At 40.5% G+C, this 24,471-nt stretch overlaps 1 protein-coding gene across 1 annotated transcript in view; it reads left to right on the plus strand.

The window, feature by feature from the left end:
* slc1a6 (solute carrier family 1 member 6) overlaps positions 1-24,471 on the plus strand; it is a 96,914-nt gene that overhangs the window by 12,492 nt on the left and 59,951 nt on the right. Inside the window, exon 2 of the mRNA XM_072594007.1 lies at positions 23,227-23,489. Within this exon, the coding sequence (XP_072450108.1) occupies positions 23,273-23,489 (217 nt within the window). The 5' untranslated portion in view covers positions 23,227-23,272. The remainder of the gene's footprint in view (positions 1-23,226; positions 23,490-24,471) is intronic.

Raw genomic sequence — 24,471 nt, forward strand, 5'->3', positions numbered from 1 at the left:
TATGGAATTGTGAAGTAATTAACACTTCATTTAAATACACCCACCCAGGTACACCCAGTGATCATTGGAACTGACTCTCAAAATTTTGTTGAAGTAAAAATATGGCAGGATTCCGAGATAGCAAAGCATTTCTGAATAAGTAAAAACATAAGTATTTCTGAAAGGGGTGAGAAAGTATTGACATGGACTGTGTAGGGGAGTAGAAATATATACATAATACATGAGTTTCAAATAATACAAATAATACTACAAATTGATAATTATGCAACATAAAACACACAGACTGATATAATGGAAATTTTACTGAATTAAGTTGTATGTACTGTGTCAGAAATTCATTTTGCGAAGCCTCTCATATCACTGCCTCAAAACGGCGTGATGAACTTTCCTTATATCCACTGGGAAAGTGATCAGACAGGATTTCTGCTCATCCACGTCAATCTATTGGAAACTTGGCTCACTTTTGTTGGTTGGAGAAGGATGGCCTTGATTTATACACACGGGGAGATGGTTTCAGTCCTCTTCCTGCTGCCTGCCTAATTGTAGAGAGAATATGAGGCACTGCAGCCGTAGTGTGTAAAAGCACTGTTACTGCACTTCAGAGCTGAAAAAACAGGAAACTGGGGAAGATTGCAAAGTGGCAGAAGACAGAACAGCTCCAGTGGTGTGGCCAGACCTCCACTTTCTCCGATGTTTCTATTCAAGTTATAGAGTCATAGAGATGTACAGCATGGAAACACACCCTTCGGTCCAACCCGTCCATGCTGACCAGATATCCCAACCCAATCTAGTCCCACCTGCCAGCACCCGACCCATATCCCTCCAAACCCTTCCTATTCATATACCCATCCAAATGCCTTTTAAATGTTGCAATTGTACTACCCTCCACCACTTCCTCTGGCAGCTCATTCCATACATATACCACCCTCTGCGTGAAAAAGTTGCCCCTTAGGTCTCTTATATATCTTTCCCCTTTCACCCTAAACCTACGCCCTCTAGTTGTGGACTCCTCTACCCAAGGAAAAAGACTTTGTCTATTTATCCTACCCATGCCCCTCATAATTTTGTAAACCTCTTTCAAGGAGCTATGAATCCACTTTTAAAGAGCTATGAATCTGCACTTTGTTCAGCAACATTCCCGAAGACCTTACCATTAAGTGCATGAGTACTGCTAAGATTTGCTTTCCCAAAACGCAACACCTTTCATTTATCTGAATTAAACATCATCTGCCACTTCTCGGCCCATCTGATCAAGATCTGATTGTAATCTGAGGTAAACTTCTTTGCTGTCCACTACATCTCCAAGTTTGGTGTCACCTGCAAACTTACTAACTATACCTCCTATGTTCACATCCAAATCAGACTGGAAAAATTGGCAACAATTCAAAAAGGGCCAAACTTTGTGGAGGGAATAATTCAGAAACTCAGTTTCATCTCCCGTGTTTTGGACTTGGTGCAAAAAAAGTTTGAAAAACATTATGGTGTTAAGATGCAAAAAAATCTTGAAACATTGTATGATTCACCTGCATGTACACCATGCCCTCACTGTGAAAGAGATTAAACTTTAATGAATACTCCGAATGCCTAACTGCTCTCAAAGCACTGATTGATCATCAAGACAAAGCTTTCAGTTACCTGGCAATCATACTAAGAGTAGCGAGGATCTTGCAGCTGCTCCTGAGATTCAAACTTATTTCTAGATTTGCTTCTGCATTTCTTACAGTTATTATACGTTCATGAATAAGAAGGGAAGGATATGGACCAAGTGCAGGCAGGTGAGACTAGTTTAATTTGGGATTATGGTCAGTAGGGACTGGTTGGACTAAAGGATCTGTTTCCGTGCTGTATGACAGTATGACTATGTAGAAAGACAGTGGGGAAGATGGGAAAGTAGGAAATCAGCTGCAAGTCACAGGATGGTAATAGTTACTATTATCTGCAGTTCTTAGTGCTATCCTGATATTTTAGGAAAAGCTATTTTTTCAATCAAACAATTATAAACATGTTACAATGTAGTGTGGACTAGTGAATCAGCTGCCTTCTTTTCAATGTGCCTGGCTAGCTGCAAGAAAGATCTAAGTTCTTTTTAGCACAGGGCTATACCTAACTCCAATTAGAATGCAATTTACTAATTTCTACTGTAACATGAAGGAGACAATTACAAGGTTTTCTTAAATTAATAAGGAGCAAGTTTATCACCTGTTAATCCCAAGAAAAATAATAAAGATTAAATGTCAGGCACACATACACACACAGGTACAGTGTTACAAAAGGGATAGCATCCAGTATAAAATGGAAGATAAAATAATATGCAGTTTCTTTTCGGTGTTTTGGGGGCATAAGGTTTTAACCTGAGATCACTGTTTAGTTCATGTTGTAGCCCACTAGCAATAGTGAATGGTACAGTTATCCTTCCAGTTCTCAGTATTTTGATGTTTCTTTGTAATCCATATTGTCACCAGGCACATGTTCTTCTTGTGCCTTTTTCATTCTGCACTAAATACCTATCTTCTCACTTCTGCTCCAAGCAGGCACATTTGTTTACATATTTCTGTGTCTGTGTTCATCGCCAAGCTTGATAATTCCAAGTGATGTTTTCATCTCCAACATGTGAACATTCTTAAAGGTGTAATTGAAAGGGCTTTTTCATGCTTTCCCGGAAATGAGGGTAGGGAGAAGGTGAGGATCTTGCTGGCTGCTTTCAGTGCCTTGGATAAAATGCTATTTTCAATTTAGCTGCCTGTTGTCTAATCCACATTTAATGATCAGATGATAATGTGGCTCTTTTAGTTCCTTTTTGCAAGTCATTTTAGTCCATGAACGTCCCAGGTATTAGATGATGGAATTTTTTAAAACTGTCAAAGTGTGTGATTGTCTACTTTTCTGTTTGAATAGGCTGATCATTCATAATTATACTGCAATTGTAATATGACTTCATCAAGCAAATAGTTTTGGGAGATAGTGGTCAACATTGGGCATTAAGGTGATCATGGTGTTTTTATGAATGCTGTGATGATATTTATTGAAAGCAATTGTTGGTGAATTTGCTACCATCTCTCCTCTTCTTTTTCCTTTTCATTGTCTTCATTCCCATGTGAGCAGACTAACCCAATTCGAATGGCCTGTTTTCACAACTTGCAGCCATTGGCCAACATGCCAACTGTAATGTAACATTGCACTGAAAACTTATGATTCCTGCATTTGTAGGCAAACTTAATGATTGACATCAAGCCAACTACACATTAATAGAATTCATGTTAATAAAATTGAGAAAGGTTTCCTCACGATACCATCAACAACACTTGGAAAATCTGAATAAGTTTATGAAAATTGACTGCGCATTGTCTTGGGTGAAGATTATAACTTAACCACCTGGGCAGAACATATATAAATTTTGTAATGCAATGTTGAACAACAGATTGCTGGCATGGCTGAGATTAATGAATGTTAGGGCCTGATTGAGTAAAACCTTTAAGATAAAATTTTCTCTTTATTAACCTGAGCTGAAGGTTTGCAACCCTCAGCTGGCATAAGGACACATGTAGTCTTCTACTATTCTGCTACTATGAAAATATGATCTTCAAGCTGGATTGGAACAACTTGCAATATGACACATTGTATGATGACTCCCATCCTTTTCTCAGCTTCTGCTTCGTGATACAGGAACACGGATATTCTGATTGGGGAATAAGTTCCTTTCTACAAATATTTGTGGTACTCATTAAAGCCCTGAAATGTTATTATGGATCTAAAATGTAAAAAGTTTCAAGCATTGCAGGAAAAGCATGCAGGTTCCCTGAAGCTACATGCTCCAATCTGCATCAGTGTCCATGTGAAAACATAAACCATTGCAATACAGTCATAGAGTCATACAGCACGGAAACAGACCCTTCGGTCCAACTTGTCCATGAAGATCAGGTACCATTTGCCTGTGTTTGGATCGTATCCCTGTAAATCTTTCTTATTCATGTACCCATCCAAATGTCTTTTAAATGTTGTAATTGTACTGGTCTCTACCACTTCCTCTGGCAGATTGTTCCATACATGCACCACCTTCTGTGTGAAAATATTTCCCCTCAGGTCCCTTTTAAATCTTTCCACTTTCACCTTAAAATGGGCAGCACGGTGGCACAGTGGTTAGCACTGCTACCTCACAACACCAGAGACCCGGGTTCAATTCCTGCCTTAGGTAATCCTCTGTGTGGAGTTTGCACATTCTCCCTGTGTCTGTGCACAGTGTGGAGTTTGCTCTGGTTTCCTCCCACAATCCAAAAATGTGCAGGTTAGTTGAATTGGCCATGCTAAATTACCTGTAGTGTTAGGTGAAGGGGTAAATTTAGGAGAATGGGTCTGGGTGGGTTATGCTTCGGCGGGTCAGTGTGGACTTGTTGGGCTGAAGGGCCTGTTTCCACACTGTAAGTAATTTAATCTATGCCTTCTAGTTTTGGATTCCCCTACCCTGACAAAAAGACCTTGGCTATTCACCTTGTCTGAGCCTCTTATGATTTTATAAATGTCTATAAGGTTAACACCCTCCCAACCCCCACCCCCCAACTCCAATCCTCTAGTGTAAAATGTCCCAGTCTATTCAGCCTCTCCCTATAATTCAAACCCTGCAGTCCCGACAACATCTTTCTGCACCCCTTCCAGTTTAACAACATCCTGTCTAGAACAAGGCAGTCAGAACTGTACGCAATATTCTAAAAGTCCTTGCGGTGGATTTTTTTTCTTGAAGTAGTTTGGGGCAGAAATGGAGGGAATTAACAGCACGGTGGCACAGTGGTTAGCCTTGCTACCTCAAAATGCCAGAGACCCGGGTTCAATTCCCGCCTCAGGCAAGTGTCTGTGTGGGGTTTGCACGTTCTCCCCATGTCTGCATGGGTTTTCTCCCACAGTCCAAAAATGTGCAGGCTGGGTGAATTGGCCATGCTAAATTTCCCGTAGTGTTAGGTGAAAGGGTAAATGTAGGGGAATGGGTATGAGTGGGTTGCTCTTTGGAAGGTTAGTGTGGACTTGTTGGACCGAAGGGCCTGTTTCCACACTGTAAGTAATCTAATCTAATCAAACAGGAAACCGCTAACTGTGTCATCTGCTGCAATGTAAATGGTTCCCAACCTGAAGCTGAGCTCATCATTGGGATCATGAACCACCCTGCAGGGTATAACCCTACAATTTCAAATCAGGGGCTTAAAGAAGTGGCAAGTGTAACTCCTTTATTCAAACACAGGGGCAGGAAATGGGAAACTACAGATCAGTTAGCTTTAACACCTGTCATCAGGAAGATATTAGAAACTTTGATCAAAATTGTTATTGCAGGTTATTGAAAAAGGCTCAAGATAATCAGGCAGCATAAACAAGGTTTTGTCAAAGAGAGATATTTTAAACTAGTTTATTGAAGTTCTTTTAAGGAAGTAACATATACTGTAGAAAAAAAGGGAATCAATGCATATACTTTACTTGGATTTCCAAAAAAGGATTTGATTAGGTGGCACTTCAAAGGTTATTGCAGAAAATAAAAGCTCACGCTGTAGGAGGTAACATATTGGCATGAATAGAAGATTGGCTAGCTAATAGGAAACAGAGTACAAATGCTGGGTGGTTCTGCACATGCCAATTGGTGTGCCAAAGCATTGGCATCTGCTTCCAGTAGCAGCTGCCACACACAAACCTCAGAGATCCATACAGCAGAAAATATATTTGCGGGAACGTTGAAACAGAATAGACAAGATAGGTTGTTTTTCAGTTGGCGAAATGCCACAGGTATCAATTTTTATAATTTTATAAAAGTGAGTTGGATAAAAGGATGTAAGGTATGGTTGCTACGTTTGACGGTGGTACAAAGATAGGTAGGAAAATATGTTGTGAAGAGGAAATAAACAAGTCGCAAAGAGACATATAGTAGATAGGATAGGATACATGAGTGAATGAAGATTTGCTAAATAGAGTATCATGTGGAAAGATCTGAAATTGTCATTTTGGCAGGAAGATTGAAAAAGAAGCATATTATCTAAATGTTGAGAGATTGCAGAGCTCTGAGGTGCAGAGAGTCTGAGTGCATGAATCACAAAATTTTAGTATGCAGGTACAGCAAGAAATTAGAAAAGCTAATAGATTGTTAGAAAACTGCAAAAGTAGGAAAGTTATGTTTCAATTATACAAGGCATTGGTGAGACCACATCTGAAGTACTGTCCATAGTATTGGTCTCTATACTTATGGAAGGATGTAAACACATTGGGAGCACTTCAGTGAAGGATTATGAGGCTAATAACTAAAATGGATTGGTTGTCTTCTGCAGAAAGGATGAACAGGGTACATATGTATCAACCGGAGTTTAGAAGAATAAGAGACAATTTGATCGAAACATCCAAGGTCACAAACAGTATTGACAGGGAGGATGCAGAGAGTGATTTTCCTCTTGATGTGGAGAGTTAAGAACCAGAGATTCGGAGAAATTTCTTCCCATAGAGGATCATGATTCTTTGGAATTCTCTTCCTCAAAAGTTTGTGAAGACTGAAATGTTTTAAGACAGAGGGAGATAGATTTTTGATAAGGGAGGAGGTGAAAGGCTATTAGGTTAAGTGGAAATATGAAGTAATCAGATTAGCCATGATCTGATTCAATGGTAAAGTGAACCTGAGGGACTGTCCATATGTTTGTATGTGCTTTGAAATGTTTCCTGCATTGAAGGTGCTAACAAAATCCCCATTTCATCATTGTATTCACTCCATGTCTGCTGTACCAGGAACTTGGGGGGGGTGGGGGGGAGGTGAAAGGCACCAACTCCATAACATTTAGCTTACCTGTCTTATTCCTTTTTGTAACTGATCGACAAATTCTGCGTTCCTCTGTCTATAAAGTCCATTCTTGAGATAAATTGTTGTGATTAGTTACCCTGGGCTCTCCTGTGCAATGTCAGAAATTTAAACTGGCTATCAACACAGTTCAAGTACTAATCCCTGCTATTGATTCTGCTGCTCCGGTGACCTGTGTGGATATTATGAATTACACATTATCACAGATACAGAACACAGTAAAATAGGAAGGAGCGACTGGCGAATGTGCATGGTCAATTTTATCATCTTCAAGCTAATCACCTCAGGAAGGACATACTGGCACTGGAACGTGTCCAGCGGAGATTCACACGGGTGATCCCTGGAATGACAGGTCTAGCATATGAGGAACGGCTGAGGATACTGGGATTGTATTCGTTGGAGTTTAGAAGATTAAGGGGAGACTTAATAGAGACGTACAAAATAATACATGGCTTGGAAAAGGTGGATGCTAGGAAATTGTTTCCGTTAGACGAGGAGACTAGGACCCGTGGACACAGCCTTAGAATTAGAGGGGGTCATTTCAGAACAGAAATGCGGAGACATTTCTTCAGCCAGAGAGTGGTGGGCCTGTGGAATTCATTTCCACGGAGTGCAGTGGAAGCCGGGACGCTAAATGTCTTCAAGGCCGAGATTGATAGATTCTTGTTGTCTAGAGGAATTAAGGGCTACGGGGAGAACGCTGATAAGTGGAGCTGAAATGCGCATCAGCCATGATTGAATGGCGGAGTGGACTCGATGGGCCGAATGGCCTTACTTCCACTCCTATGTCTTATGGTCTTATGGTCTTAATCAAAACTGAGTTCATTCTTCAATTGTGCTTTAACCAGAATTTCTAAGATTTTAATGTACTTTGGTAAGTTTCTATATAAATTAGGCATAATCTGATTAAAAATGACTTTTATATGTTTGGGATATCGTGGCTTTGCAAGATTACATGATTTACTGAATAAATGAAGTATTTATTTCTAAATATCTAAGTATGGACATTGAAAACACTATCTAAGGAGTAAGAAGGGAGTCAATGTCCGTGGAGAAAGAAAGACCGGGGAAAATATTTGCTGCTCTCAGTTTTATTTTTTCTTAAACTGACCATTTAAGCAGCATGAAGTTTTATCTCCTGATGCATCTAGTTTCTGATTCCCTCAAAGTACTCTCACTATGCTCCAATCATTCAGAACACGCTTATTCTTAACCCATTCCTCCCACGTTACCTCACCCCTGCTGCATAATCCTGACCATGCAGACCGAATTTGTATAGCCAGCACACTATTAGATACTTGGCTGAAATTTTATAACAAATCCACATGGAGCAGGAACTCTGGTAGCAGGTCCTGAACCATTTGTTCTGTCAGTGGGCATTGTAATGGCATCTAACCAGCCAAAACATTAGCTTCTTGCTTGCACATTGCTATTTACAGAGTGACAAGGATTACAATAAACACAGGAAAACTTGTTCATGAAGACTACTGGAGGCAGGAACATGGCAGGAAGACATAGAATGGCTTTTCCCTGGTTTCTTCATTCCTTATTTATTTTTTTCTTTACACCCCCACTTGCAAAGGCCAGCACATCCTTCCTGAGATAAGGTGGCCCAAAATCGCTCATTTTGTTCCAAATGTGGTCTGACCAGAGCCTTAAACTCTCTTAGCAGTACTCTCTTGTACTCTAGTCCTCTACAAATGAATGGAGATGATCATTATCTGGCACTTGTGTGATGCAAATGCTACTTACAGCTTATGTAAGTCTTATACGAGGTTGCACAAGCCTTAATATTATTTTGGGACACAGTCAACTTCAGTGTCTGAAGGGTTGTGATTAGTACCAAACATCTTTCAGTCACATAAAAATATCCCCAATTTTGACTTTGATGGGGGGAAGGTAATCGATGAAGCAGCTGAAGATTTTTGAGCAAGATTCCTAGCCTTTGACTTGCTCTTGTAGCAATAGGATTTATATAGCTAGTCCAGTTCAGTTTCTGGTCAATGGTAACCCACAAGATGTTCATAATGGGGATTCAGCCATGGTAAAACCATTGAATGTCAAGAGATGGTGGATAAATTCTGTCTTGAAGATGGCCATTGCCTGGTCCTTGTGTGGTACAGATGTTACTTGCCATTTGTCAACGTGAGCCTGAATATTGTTCAGGTCTTGCCGCATTTGGACATAGTGGAGTTGTTAATGATGCTAAAAATTTTGCAATCATCACAGAATAGCCCCACTTCTAACTTTATGATGTAGGGAAGGTCTTTGATGAAGCAGCTGAAGATTGGTGGGCCTAGGATACTACCCTGAGGAACTCCTGCAGAGATGTCTTGGAGCTAAGATGTCTGACTGCCAATGACCACAGAACCATGCTTCTTGTTGGGGTAGCTATGATTCCAATCAGCAGAGAATTCCCCCAGTTCTCATCTACTCAAAACTTTGTTAGGGCTCCTCAATGCCACATTTGGTGAAATGAGGCTTTGATGTCAAGGGCAGTCACTTTCACCTCACCTCTGGACTTCAACACTTTTGTCCATATTTCAACCAAGGCTGTATTGAGGGTGAGTTGCTGAGTGGTCCTGGAGGAAGCCATACTGACCATTAGTAAGCAGATTATTGCTAAGTAAGTGTTGCTTGATGGCACTGTTTATGTTCCCTTTCCATCACTTTACTGATGAGATATTAATTGGCCAAGTTGGATTTATCCTGCTTTTTGTGTACAAGACAAACCTGGACAATTTTCCACACTGCTGGGTAGATGCCAGTGTTGTAGCTGCACTGGAACAGCTTGGCCATAGGTGCGGCAAGTTCTAGACCACATTCATCTAGTAATATTGCTGGAATGTTGTCAGGACCAACAACCTTTGCAGTATTTAATACCTTCTGCCATTTATTTATATCATGTACAGTGAATCAAATTGGCTGAAGACTGGTACCTGTGATACCAGGGACCATTGAAGGAGGCCGAGATGGATTATCTGCTCAACACTCATTTGCAATCATTATTGCAAATGCTTCAGCCTTATTTTTTATACTGATGTGCTGGGCTCCCTCATTATTGAGGAAGGGATATATGTGAATTCTCCTCCTCCAATGAGTTGTTTAATTGTCCACCATCATTCATGACTTGAATGCAGAGCTTATATCTGTCCATTGGTGAAGAATCACTCAGCTCTGTCTGTATCACTTGTTTATGCTGTTTGGTACATAAATAGTCCTCTGTGTGTGGTTTCACCAGGCTGGCAACTCAGTTTTAGATATACCTGATACATCTCCTGGCATGCCTTCCTGCATTCTCTATTGAACCAGCATCGATCACCTACTCATGATATAATGGGGGATATGCCAGGCCATAATGTTGCAGATTGTATTGGAGGACAATTCTGCTGCTTTTGCTGACCTGCAGTGCCTCGTGGATGTCCAGTCTTGAGTTGCTAGATCTATTCAAAATTTTTCCCATTTAGCATGGTGAAAGTGCTACATGATAGAATGCATACTAAATGTGAAGAAGGGACCTCATTTCCACAAGGACCACACATCTGTGTCAGACAAATTGGTGAAGGTGAGGTCAAGAATGCTTTTCTCTCGTGTTGGTTTTCTTCACCATCTGCCACACACGAAGTGTAGCAGCAATGTCTTTTATGACTCCTCCAGCTCATCAATAGTAGTGCTGTTGTTCTTGGTACATTATGTCCCTTTGCCACCCTTAGTACATTTTCCAAGTAGTGTTCAGCATGGAGGAGTACTGATTCATCAGCTGAGAGTAGGGAGATTGGCAGGACCGTAATCAGCAAGCGGTTCTCTTGCCTGTGTTTGACTTGATGCCTTGAGATTTCATGGAATCCAGAGTCAATGTCTAGAGTCACTTGTAGGCCAGACCAGGTAAGTACCTTGTTGGCCCTGGTGAGCTCCACACAACTCAATAAACTCGTGGCCTGCCTGTGTAAACCAAACTGCCGGGTTATATTTACAGTTAACTGCCCCTCTGAACATTGTAATTACTTACCTTACAGCTCCACAGGGTTTCCTGCAAATTTGCCCAGAGTAAGCCCTGAAGGAGACAGTGTTCCCACTTATTTCTACTTCTGGGTCTGAGATTGTCTTTTAGATTTAAATTTTATTGTCACGTGTACTCAAGTACAGGAGCACAGTGAAAAATGTCTAATGTTGCCACACACAGCACCATCTTGGGTACAAAAGAACCTAGACACAAAAATCATAGGGACAAAGTTGAAACAGAAACAAAATTAAACAGATAAGCATTACCTTCATAGAATAAGTAGAAAAATTTAAAAAGGTAATAGTTAACATTAAAGTCCTTCTTAAAATAAAACAGTAAAATAAAGGAATAAAGCTAAAAGTTCAACAGTCTTTGTGTCCTCCATTTAGCTCGCTCTCCAGGAGAGCTCAGCTATGTGTTCTCAATGCCGATGCTGTTGCAGATACTGAGGGATCTTCTTCACTGCTCACTCTTCCCTCACTGGGCCACCATGCCATCGCTGCTGCTGAAGCTGCCGCCTCCCTGATCTCCTCCCAATTCCTCCAGTTCATGCCCGGGCAGGACCCACTGACACGCTGAGATATCATCAGGCCAGGCCGAGAGACCACCATGGGCCACCAAGAGTTAGGCTGAGACACTGCCAGCCAGGCCGAGAGGACACCTCGCCAGGTCTGTGCTGAGGCCAGGAGTGAAGAAAGGAAACACCAAGAGAGAAAAAGAAAGAGAAAGAAACACCAGGAGAGAGAAAGAAAGGGATGGTATGGTCAAGCTTCAGCTGAAGTGTCCTACTTTGCGTCCATCTTGGACTTCCCCTTTCAGGTCGTTAAATCACATCCGTTGGTAGTTAATATTCAGTCTGATAAATTTTCGGCAGGGTCATTATCATTGCATTGTAATGAGATATCATTCCTTTGATATTTAAACATGCCCTCAGGTTTGTGTTGGAAGACAGTGGGCTCATGTCCCACTCAGTGTCTTGTCCATATAATCCTGCTGGCAGTTCTGATTCCATGGCATGATTTTTAAAAATGGGAGAGAAGTTTTTCTGTCCAAAATTTATACCTCAATCAACATGATTAAAGATAAAACAGTTTCTCTAGTCATTATCCAATTGCTGTTTGGGGAACCATGCTATGCCAAAATTGACTGCCCTGTTTCCTATATCACAACATTGACTATACTTCAAAAACACTTAACAGATCAGAACACTCTTTGGTATGTCTTGAGTTTGTTAAAAACGCTTTATAAATACTGTGAGACAATGACATTCATATAGTGTCAACCATGTTTCCTGCTGTACAACATTGACTATGTTTCAAAAATGCTTAATCGGCTGTAAAATGTTATGATACACCTTGAGATCAGGAAAGGTGCTACATAAATGCAAATCCTTTCCTTTACTTTAAATGTTATGAAGTACTGTCCCATCACACTACTACTTTTCCTGAAATTCCTAGGTTACTACTTTTTACTAATGCTCTGGGCCCTAAACTATTAGCCAAAAGTATTCAAAACTGTATTTCATGAAGGTTAATAAAATTGAAAAAAACTGAATGCTCCTAACTTTAGAGGAGTGTATTATTATGTGGCATGGATTTGTTACCCTATAAATAAGGCTAGTTAACCTCTATTCCCTTCTTTTCCTCTCAGAATAATTAGATACTGATTGCAATGGAATAAAATTCTGCTTTTTTCAAAATGATTTTTTAAAAATTAAGGTTGACTTTGTTCTAATAACTTGTAACTGTTATGATTGTTTCTACAGGAGTGTGCATTGTGTGTTTTGGTACTAATTTTAATTTATAATAAAATGCCTAACATTCCTGTTCCTCAATTTACATACTGAAACTGCCTAAGGTTCAAACATCACAGTGAATGAAAGGTCACACCACAATCAGAATCCATTTGCATTGTTAAAGTCCTGACTGTCACTGGATTATTTTCCCATGTAGCCATCTAAGAAAAGTTGCTTATCTTTATTTCCCTGTCAAAATAACTGTGGGTGTAAATCAGGGATAAAATACTGTTAAAGATAACACAGAAAATTATTTAAAGATCTGTACTATGGTGAGCACAGTGAAATGTGTGGAGAAATGAACACCAACTTTGTGTTGTATGTGTACGCACGATGTACATACATTAGACCAGCAGAGGCTGCTTAACCAGTGCAAGTAGATCACTCTACACTTTACAAATGATGTTTAACTTAGGGAAATATGGACTTATACAGTATGTATGGGCAGATCCAATGTGAAAAATATGAAGTTAGCAATGGGGAGGCAATGGATTTCAAACCAGTGTTTAAAGAACAATCAGGGTGCGGTCAAGCATAAGTTCCAAAGATTTGTGATCAATGTTATTAAACTGTAACTAAAAAAATAGTAGTGAAGTCTTACTGCAACTGTACATGTACTGGTAAGACTATATCTGGACTACTGTGAACAGTTTTGGTTTCTTTATTCAAGGAAAGACATCATTTCATTGGTGACAATTCAGATAAGGTTCACTAGGATGATTCCTCATATGGAGGGATTGGCTTGTAAGCATAAGGTTAAACCATTTGCGACTGACGCATTTGAGTTTACAGGAATGAAAGGTGATCTCACTAAAACTTGTGACCAGTGGAATGCCACAAGGATCGGTGCTGGGACCTCTACTTTTTGTCATTTACATAAATGATTTGGATGCGAGCATAAGAGGTACAGTTAGTAAGTTTGCAGATGACACCAAAATTGGAGGTGTAGTGGACAGCGAAGAGGGTTACCTCAGATTACAACAGGATCTGGGCCAGATGGGCTAATGGGCTGAGAAGTGGCAGATGGAGTTTAATTTAGATAAATTCAAGGTGCTGCATTTTGGGAAAGCAAATCTTAGCAGGACTTATACACTTAATGGTAAGGTCCTAGGGAGTGTTGCTGAACAAAGAGACCTTGGAGTGCAGGTTCATAGCTCCTTGAAAGTGGGGTCACAAGTAGATAGAATAGTGAAGAAGGCGTTTGGTATGCTTTCCTTTATTGGTCAGAGTATTGAGTACAGGAGTTGGGAGGTCATGTTGCGGCTGTACAGGACATTGGTTAGGCGATTGTTAGAATATTGCGTGCAATTCTGGTCTCCTTCCTATCGGAAAGATGTTGTGAAACTAGAAAGGGTTCAGAAAAGATTTACAAGGATGTTGGCAGGGTTGGAGGATTTGAGCTTTAGGAAGAGGCTGAACAGGCTGGGGCTGTTTTCCCTGGAGAGTTGGAGGCTGAGGGGAGACCTTATAAAGGTTTACAAAATTATGAGGGGCATGGATAGGATAAATAGACAAAGTCTTTTTCCTGGGGTCGGGGAGTCCAGAACTCGAGGGCATAGGTTTAGGGTGAGAGGGGAAAGATATAAAAGAGACCTAAGGGGCAACTTTCTCATGCAGAGGGTGATACGTGTATGGAATGAGCTGCCAGAGGATGTGGTGGAGGCTGGTACAATTGCAACATTTAAGAGGCATTTGGATGGGTATATGAATAGGAAGGGTTTGGATGGATATGGGCCGGGTGCTGGCAGGTGGGACTAGATTGGGTTGGGATATCTCGTCGGCATGGATGGGTTGGACCGAAGGGTCTGTTTCCATGCTGTACATCTCTATGACTCTACATAGGATCCTTAAGGGACTTGACAGGGTAAATGCTGAGAGAATGTTTCCCTTCTTGGGAGAGTCTAGGACCAGAGGATATAGTCTCAGAATAAAGGGGCCCCAATTTAAGACTGAGATGAGAAGGAATTACTTCTCTCAGAGAGTTAAGAGTCTTTGGAACTCCTTGCCACAGAGAGCTACATTGCCGGTGGGTGGGGAGGCAGAATCCTTATGTGTACCTAAAGCAGAGACAGGGAGATTCTTGTTCAGTAGGGGAATCAAGGGTTATGGGGAGACGGCAGGAAAGTGGACTTGAGGAACGTTGCATCAGCCATGATCCTATTGAATGTCAGAGCACGCTCGAAGGGCCAAACAGCCGACTCCTGTTTTCATTTCTTCCAGCCTTATGGTCCTAGTCTAATTTGTAGGAGAATTCAATACAAAAGAAATTGACCTGGTATACCTGGGTAGGATTCACTTTGAATAATGAGTCCAGACTTGGTTTGCTAATATGTGGAGGTGCCAGTGTTGGACTGGGGTGGATAAAGCCAAAAAATCACACAACACCAAGTTATAGTTGCTTGAGGAAGGAGGAGGGGCATTGAAAGCTTGTGATTTCAAATAAACCTGTTGGATGATAACCCGGTGTCATGTGATTTTTGAGTTATTATGGTTGATGATATTGTGACTTTGGAAAGAGTACAGAAGAACGCCACAGGAATGATTTCCTAGCTTAAATCACTAAAGCTATTCAGATAGGCTCAAAAGGCCAGGTCTGTTGATACCTTTAATCAGCTGTACAATCATTTTACTACACATGTCTGGAGCAGGAGAAATCAGTACCTGAACAAACCAGGTCTTTTACACATTAGAGAAAACAGACTTGGAGCAGGAGGACCAGGAGTCACATTTATTATTATGGAAGAGCAATGTTAAATTATCTGCTTCTTCTTTTCCCAGAGATCAATGGAGTAGGTTGCAGGTTCATGAGGTGAGCGTTGGTTGTACTTCTTTAAGGAAGAGCTGAACATTTTCCTGACTGAGAATAATACCCCCTCATCTAGGAGGCAAGTATACTGTAATATAAATCAGTCAACATGATCTCCTGGAACAGTTTTAAACACCTAAAAGTATCAGAGAGAAACTTTGCAGTTTTACTTCTCATGACTGTCCAAGGTTTATAATCTGCCAGGAATTTATATGACTCCTGCTGAGCAGGAGATGTCCACAGTGTGTTGGATAAGGTACCATAACTATTATACAACTGGCTAGAAAACCACTGGGATTTTTTTCCTTGTCCATTAATTTTGTCTGTTTTTTACGAGAGTGTAGCAGATCCTTATTACGTTTTCTTTAGATGAATATACTGTACAAGCACAAATGGGGCATAATGATAAAGACAATTCCCCTCTTATCTTGAATGATTGATATTTTGCTCCAGTCAAACTGTGTTAAACCGTCTTTGATCTCCTGCCTGACTTAACTGTGGGTCAGCTTGACAATTCACATGTGGTAACATGCATTCAGACTAACCTATGGATTTTCAAAAAGTTATCTTTGACTTGGTGACTTTAGTTTCTGAGTTAATTGCCCATTTTAGCAGATGCGGCTGGGAAAGGCTTAATGGATGTTTTTTTGTTTTGTCAGAGACTAAAATTCGATACAGTGAAGACTCATATATGAAAGAAATCATGAGCAAATATAAAAATAAACAGGAAAGCTATAAGGAGGGAAATTACTGAAGCTAAGAGATCATTGGAAAAAAATCACTTTCTACAGCTGCACTAATAGCAAATAGATCCAAATCTAATAACCCCCATTGTCACAATGCTAAAACAATATGACCTACCCATCTGCCTTCTGAATAGTTCAGCCATCTTCCCAGTGATCAGCACAAAATATAACCAAAAAAAGACGAATGGAAATTTAGGTTTATAAGTAGAGGACGAGAACAAAAATGGGCAGATGTTATGTTTGGTTTGGTTACATCAGCCCTGGTTTGGTTACATCAGCCCTGGTTTGGTTACATCAGCCCTGGTTTGGTTACATCAGCCCTGGTTTGGTTACATCAGAGTACTGTGCACACTTCTGGGCACTGCACTTTCAAAATGATTGGAAAGAATACGATGTACAATCTCTAGAATGTTATCAGTGCTCTAAGGTTATATAATGAAAAAGCAATTTAGGCTTGTATTCCATAGGATGTGTAAGGTTAAAGACTAGTATTATTTTAGACATTAAATAGATTTGTTAAAGTAGATGGAGAGGAATGTTTTATTGGTGGAGAAGTCCAAAGTCCTCATTCCTGATGACGGGCTTTTTCCAAAACGTCGATTCTCCTGCTCCTTGGACGCTGCCTGACCTGCTGTGCTTTTCCAGCACGACCCTCCACTCTAATCTCCAGCAGCTGCAGTCCTCACTTTCACCAAGTCCAAAGTCTGAGGCAGGTCATTCAGGAGAGAAGTTAGAAAACACTTCTTCAGACAAATGGTGGTAACAGTGTGAAACTCTCTCCCACAAGCTGCGGTTAATGCTGGCCCAGTGATGGTTTTAGTTCTCAAAGTGATAGATTTTTGATTGCCAAATATAATAAGGGATGAGGTGCCAAGGTATGTGAAACAGGCTCAATTACAGGCAAAACATACCAATGAGGTTGGATGGCTTGATCAGCCAGATATTCTAAGTAGTGCTCTAAATTATTTTATAATCGTGTGTGGCTAGGGGTGAGCCATTATACTATTATCATAATATAAATTTAAATATAACTAATTTATGGTAATACAGTAAAAATTGCCAAGATATTATGTGAATATTGAAAGAGTGGAACCACCAGTAATTAGTGTAGGATAACTAATGGAGACTATTATCTGAAGCAAGACAGTGCTAAAGAAATTAATAAAACAAATCACTGTGCGCTGAAGGTTAGGGAATAAGCTAAAATATAGTTTTCTGAAGGTCAGTAGAAAAGAAAATGGAAAAGAGGTTTGAAATGAGGAAATTGTGTGTAATCTCTTCAAAGCAGAGAAAGGGGTAAGCCAAGGAATTATAAACTAGATAGGTTTATTTGAATTATTAGTCCACAAAAACTAAATTTCAAAACACAGAATTTCTTTTAAGTAGATGGAGAAATTATTGAGAAAACTCTGAATGACAGCCCTGTCTTAACCAACATTCAGGAATTAATTGAGGAAGCAACACAGCTGTTAGATAAATCAAACTGTGGTTGAGGTGATTTAGGTAGATTTTCAAAAGTCACCTGTCAAGGTACCATGTGAGAGAATTTTGGGAATAAAAGCTGTGCAGGATAATGGTAAGGATGTGATCACAAGCAGTTGTCAAAAACAACCACCTAACTATTCTAATCCCATGTTCCAGCACTTGGCCCATTGCCTTGTATGGCTTAACATCACAAGTGTACATTAAAACACTTATTGAATGTTATGAGGGTTTCTGCCTCAACCACCCTTACAGGCAGTGAGTTCCAGATTCCCACCATACTCTGGGTGAAAAGGTTTTTCCTCATATCCCCACTAAATCTCCTGCCTTTTATCTTAAATCTATGTCTCTGTCATTGATCTCTCTAGATAGGGAAAAACAACCACAGTCTGTGCAATCTCTCTTCATGACTGAAATTCTCCAGCCCAGGAAACATTCTGATGAATCTTCTCTGCACCTTTTCCAGTGTCATCGCATTCCTCCTAAAATGCAGATTCCAGAACTGCACATAATACTCTAGCTGTAGCCTAACCAATGTTGCATACAGTTACTGCACAACCTCCCTGCTCTTGAACTCTATGCCTTGTGAATAAACTCTATGCCTTATGCCTTCTAAATCATTTTACCTACCTGTTCTGCTATCATAAGGGATAGGTGGACATGCTCACCAAGATCCCTCTGACCCATGTTCTACTGTTCATTTTGAATTCCCTTACCTTGTTTGTCCTCTCCAAGTGCATCACCTCACACTTATCCTTATTGAATTCCATTGCCACTGAGCAGTCCATCTGACCAGCCCATTCATATTTTCCTGTCATCTAAGACTACCCTCCTCGTTATTGACTACCTCACCAATTTTCATATCATCTGCAAACTTACTCGTCAACCCTCATACCTTCAAATCTAAACCACTTATATCTACACCAATGCCCCAATTACTGATCCCCCTATGGAACCCCACTGGAAACGGACTTCCAGTCACAAAAAAACACCTCAGCCATCATCCTCTGCTTCTTGCCACTCAGCAAATTCTGGATCCAATTAGCCAATGTCCTCAGATCGCCGGGGCTCTTATGTTTGTCATCAGTCTGCCATGCAAGATCCTATAAAAAGTCTCGCAGAAATCCCAGACCACAACAAATGCATTGCCCTTGTCTACACATCTAGTAACCTCCCTGAAAAATTCAATTAAGTCAGTCAGACATGACCTCCCCTTAGCAAAACCATGCTGACTGTTCTTGATTAAGCCCTGCATCTCCAAGTGCAGATTAATTTTGTCTCTGACTACTCCATTAATATTGGAGGACTTGAAATCCCATACTGTCATGACTCCATTACTTGTATACTTCTCTAAAATTTGCCTCCATATTTGCTCTTCTCTTTCTGTCTGACTGCTAGAGGGCCTATAGACATTTCCAGCAATGTGATTGCTATTTTTTAGTTTGAAAGTTATGCCCATATGGCTTTATTTCAGGAGCCTTTTAAGATGACATCCCTCCTTACTGCTGTAATTGTTTCCCTGATTGATACTGCAACCCTCCCCACCTCTTTTCCCTCCTTCCCTATCTTGCTTAAAGACCCTATATCGTGGAATATTGAGCTCCAATCCTGCCCCTCTTACAACTATCTCTCAGTGACAGCAATAACAGCATAACCTCATGTTTTAATTTGTGCCCTGAACTCATCTGTCTTTTCCGTCAGACTCCTTGCATGAAATCATCCAATCATTAACCTCCCTTGTACTTCAGCTGGCCCAGAATGTCTATGCCTTCCTGACTCACTTGCTGCCTCTTTTCATTCTAGCCATTCATCTCCACCTGCTGAACCTTCTGTCTGAATTGCACCTCCCCACCCCTCCAAGGTAATTTTAGTCCTCCCCAAAAGCTTTAGCATACCTTCCTACTAGAATACTGATCCCATTCCAATTCAGGTGCAGTCCCTCATCTTGTACAGATCCCACTATTTCCAAAAATCCCAGAAATCTAAAGTCCTCCCTCATGGTACTATCTCTCCAGTCACACATTCATCTGAACTAACCTCATATTCCTACACTCGCTCTCACATGGCACTGGAAGTAATCCAGAAATTACTACCTTTTTGATTTTGATTTTTAATTTATTTTCTAGCTCCCTAAATTCTGTTGGCAGGATCTCTTCTTTTTTTCTACCTATATTATTGGTACCAATATGTACCACAATGTCTTACTTGTTTGTCCTTCCCCACCACCTCCTTCCCCCCCACCCCCACCTCCCCACCAAACCTTCAGAATATTCTGAAGCCATTCAGTGACATATAGGACCCTGGCACGAGGGAGGCAACATACACTCCTGCAGAAATGCCTGTCTGTTCCCCCTTAAAATTAAATCCCTATCACTATCAGTCTGTCATCCTTCTTCCTCCCCTCTTGTGCATTAGACCCAGGATTAGCCATGAAGTTGGCTGACACCAGTATGTTTCTAAGAAAGGGGGATGGCTGTAGATGGTCCTGTTTTCCTCTACTCTGCCTGGTAGTTACCCATGCCCTTTCTGCTGTTTAGTCTTCACCTGCAGTGTGACCACCTCACTGACTGTGCTGTCCATAACATACTCAGTATCACGGATGCTCCTTAGTGACTTCACCTGCAGCTCCAGCTTTGAAATGTGGTTTGCCAGTAGCGACAATTGAACATACTTTCTGCACACATGGTCACTGGGGGCAACTGAAGCTTCTATGATTTGCCAAATTTAATCTACATACAGAACCTTATCTGAACTGACAGAATCTTCCAGAGGGTTTAAAAGTAATTACCAGATATGATTGGCAAAGGCAAATTCCAGCAATAAACTTACACAACAGAGGTGTCAAAAAACTGAAAATAGTTATTTTTTGTGTTAATGAGAATGAATCATAAACCAATCAACTGTCTAAACAGTGTGTAGCATATGACAAGGAGGTGTATAGCGCAGTGTTTTTTTTTGTTCAAAAGCCAACAAGAATATTAAAAACAACAATCATTTTATTTCATAAGGAAGCCATGGGATTTATATATTAAAATAAATGGTATTTCTTTCTGTGGTGAATATTAGCAAACCTAGCATCTGTGAATTTTGGATTGCATTTGGTTTTGGAAAAGAGGTGTCCTATGTTACTGCTAAAGAAATTGCCTTCATCTTGAACAGATAATGGCCATTTTTGCATTTTGTATATTTGCATAACACAGTACAGCTGCATGATTTAGCAAAGAAGAACAAGAAAATTGTATGATCAGATTGAAAAGTAATTGGAATTAATCCAAGACTTTACATTCTACATGACAATACAAACTGCAAAGATAGACTGCCTTCCCATTTTGTCCTTATATTGGAGAAGCAACCTTTTATATTAACATTGTCCATAAACCCATATCTTGGGATCCTCCTCTAGACTGAGGCTGATATGAATGACAAAATTCTTCATCACATCCAATGTACCAGCTCAGTCTTCATCCAACTGAAGAAAAAAGTATTTGAGCACCAGGATCTCAAACATGAGACTCAAAATCATTGTTTACTAAGCAGGGATCCCTGTGTTCCTATATAGTTTGGAGACCTGAACAACATAAGGCAGCTGCCTCAAAGCACTGGAGATGCCCTCACAAAATCTTCCAAATCCAGTGGCAAAAAAAGTATCCAACTGCATTGTCCTCTCCTCAGCTAACTTGTTTGGAATTGAGGTGCTAATCACTCAAAACCATCTCTGCTGTGCAGGACATTTTGTTTGTATGTCTGACACCCAGAGTCCCAAAGCAGTTGCTCTAATTAGAACTCACTTGTGATAGGAGACTCTTTGGAGGATAACAAATTTTTTTAGAGATGTCATTAAAACAACTTACTTATAAAGGTCATACATTCCCATTGATTCACATGAGTCCCTGGGTTGGGACTGACCAAAATAGAGAAGATTCATTAGGGAAGGCAAGAAATACACTGAGAGGCTTCATTAGGATGGAGCAAAGTTGAGGCATAGGAGACCGTGCACAAACTTCCCAATAACTCATCTTCTCAACCTTCCTAGTACTACCTGCCTTACATGTAGTGAAGTCTGCAGATTGCACATTGAACTTATTAGCTATCTCAGAACCCATAGTACTCTACTGGAGGTAGGTCATCATTAATCCTAAAGGACTGACAAGCAAAGGATTATCATCATGTATGAAACTAAATTGGAAGCGGTTATCAACTGCAACACTAGATTTTAATATTGACTTATAGATAAGATTGAAGCCATATCCCATAATTGTGTTAAAAATGATTACGTGTGAATATTTTTCCTATATTTTGTGAATCTCTCTATACCTTAATGGTATCAAAAAACACTTCCGAAGTTCAAAGGCTGAGTTGCATTGTGGTTTACATCGAAACATACATAGAATTCAGATATAGACTAAGTAATCAAGTTTAGAACATGCGATAATTATGTCACAACAAAATCCAGTAAGAAATTCAGCAGCTGACAGGGAAGTGGCAGACAGGGTACTATATGGAGGAATAATTAATTAAAATTATTCTGAAGTTACAAACCAGTGCATGTGGATTTGATCATCCGTGCACTTCACTGAAGATCCAAACTATACCAGGAGCAAGACACGATCAGCATCTTTTGGTCTGTGCTTAAGGAGTGAATTTAGTCGAACCTGAAATTGTTTTGAATGTGGCGATGATCTGAAAATTATTTTAACTTATGAATGTTTAATCCAGTTTATATTTTAAGTGGGTTAATGACGCTAAAGTAGCAGACGCGTGAATATCACCAATGGGTCCAGCACTCATTCACTGCTCTCCCTCATAGTAACAGTATTGCGAAAGAAAGGATTATGATCCGAAAATGCCTTTTCCGTTACAAATGTTAATTGCTTGCAAAATCTATTTTCAGACAATAAATTCAAAGGATTAACCAATTACTGCCCAACACAAGGGCTGTACCGATTTAAAAATAGTTCATATTTGATAAAGTGTGAATGTGTGAACGTCGAGTTTCCCCCTGAAAGTGTTCAGTGCAGCGTTGAGTGCACAGCGGCCCGCCTTCGGTTACCTATTGCTTTCAGTAATAATTAAACATAAAGGACAGTATTTATTGGCTCACTCACACCGAGAGTTGTACCACGGCCTTTAAACTTGAACCACGGGGGTGGTGGGAGTTCCCGCAGTATCAACTGGTCATTTTCTCTTTGGAAAGCGGGATTGAAATCCAGCCTGCAGGGTTTGGCTCAGGCAGGGAGATGCAACCAACTTGGCTCACCGAAATTCCCAGATAATCTGGAGAAACAGGAGAGAGAGTTTGGATCATACATTCATTTTTAGGAAGTGAAATCAAAACTTACAAACGCAGATGTAACCCTGGCGAGGGAGCAGAGATGACACTGCCAGACCTCATCCTGGGGCTCCCCGCTAAGTGTAGATTGCATCAGTAACAGGAAGGTACAAGATTCCGGTCCTGTTGATCTCAAAGACTTGATTAATGCTTCTATCTTAGTGCGTGTGTGCGCGCGTTGGATTCCGTTCAGAATACTCTGCAAATGTGATTTCGATCATTGTTTTTTTGTTTCTTCCCCCCCCCCGAAGTTGCCCACCAGTGGTGCAGGTCAGATCCGGAGCACTGGCTTTGACCATGAGTGAGCGGCAGACCAACGTGAACAGCCTGTTCCTGAACGAGGAGTCAGGAAAGCGGAGCGCCGCGGACAGCCGAGTACAGCGCTTCCAGAAGGCGGTGCGCAGCCGAGCTGGAAGAGCAAAGAAGAGCTTGAGCAACATCAGCCGCCAAAGTGTGCTCAGCTTCGTCAAGAAAAATGCCTTTGTCCTTTTAACTATCTTTGCGGTCATTCTGGGTAAGAAATTCGGCTACGTATGATTCTATAAGAGGCGGCTAATCATGTTCTGGACACATGACAGTCTGGGTTTTATCCAAATTACACAACAAATAAAAACAGCTTGACCAAAGTTGATATACATGTTAAAAATCACACAACACCAGGTGAGAGTGATTTTTAATTTTGTACACCCCAGCCCAACACCGGCATCTCCAATCATGACTGCATTTAATGTGATCTCTTAAAGAAAACTCTTAACGGTTGATTCAATATATTCAAAAATATGGCCAAAAGGCCCAGCCAAATTCCTTTTGAGAACAGATCCATCAGCAATGGTTTGGCCTCCCACAACTTCTCCAGATGACAAGTTTAGCTCCACATTCCCCTAACCTACCTGTAGCATTTCACACAAATGTTCATGATCCTGGTAGGAAGAGACTGTTAAAGCATTGCAGGGAAATAGCTCAGCACAGTTCAAAACATTTAGTTTTGCACCATCTGGATAAAAGCTGGAATATAAGCATTCTCTTTGTTTCAAAAGGATATGAGCACAACTTTTCTCATGCAGTCTTCTGACTTGGAATGACAGTTTGTTCAACAGTGAACCTTTTAGAAGACAATGTTACCCTCTAGTGACCAATATTCTCGATTTGGACCAAAAGATGCCTACATACATTTGTACTACAGCTCATGCAATCCAGTGCTTATTAATACAGTGTTGAAATTTTCATTGATTTATCTTCTACAAACATATGACTTTCTTAATCAGTATGACACACCACTTTTCCACATTACGCTTCTCTTTGGCTCCTTACTAATCGTGTTAGACCCATGTTGAAGTACAACTGCTATATGTTGGTCAACTTACATTAAAGGTACTTGGTTGGAACTCAACAGAAATCCCCTCGATCTTTCACCATAATTTTGATAAGCCCTCAGCAGGTCCCACTCACAAAGACCCAGAATCTCAGTTGAAACTGACTGACGGTGCTACTTCTTT

Source organism: Chiloscyllium punctatum, chromosome 24 (assembly GCF_047496795.1).
Source record: "Chiloscyllium punctatum isolate Juve2018m chromosome 24, sChiPun1.3, whole genome shotgun sequence".
In the NCBI taxonomy this organism is placed as follows: Eukaryota; Metazoa; Chordata; class Chondrichthyes; order Orectolobiformes; family Hemiscylliidae; genus Chiloscyllium; species Chiloscyllium punctatum.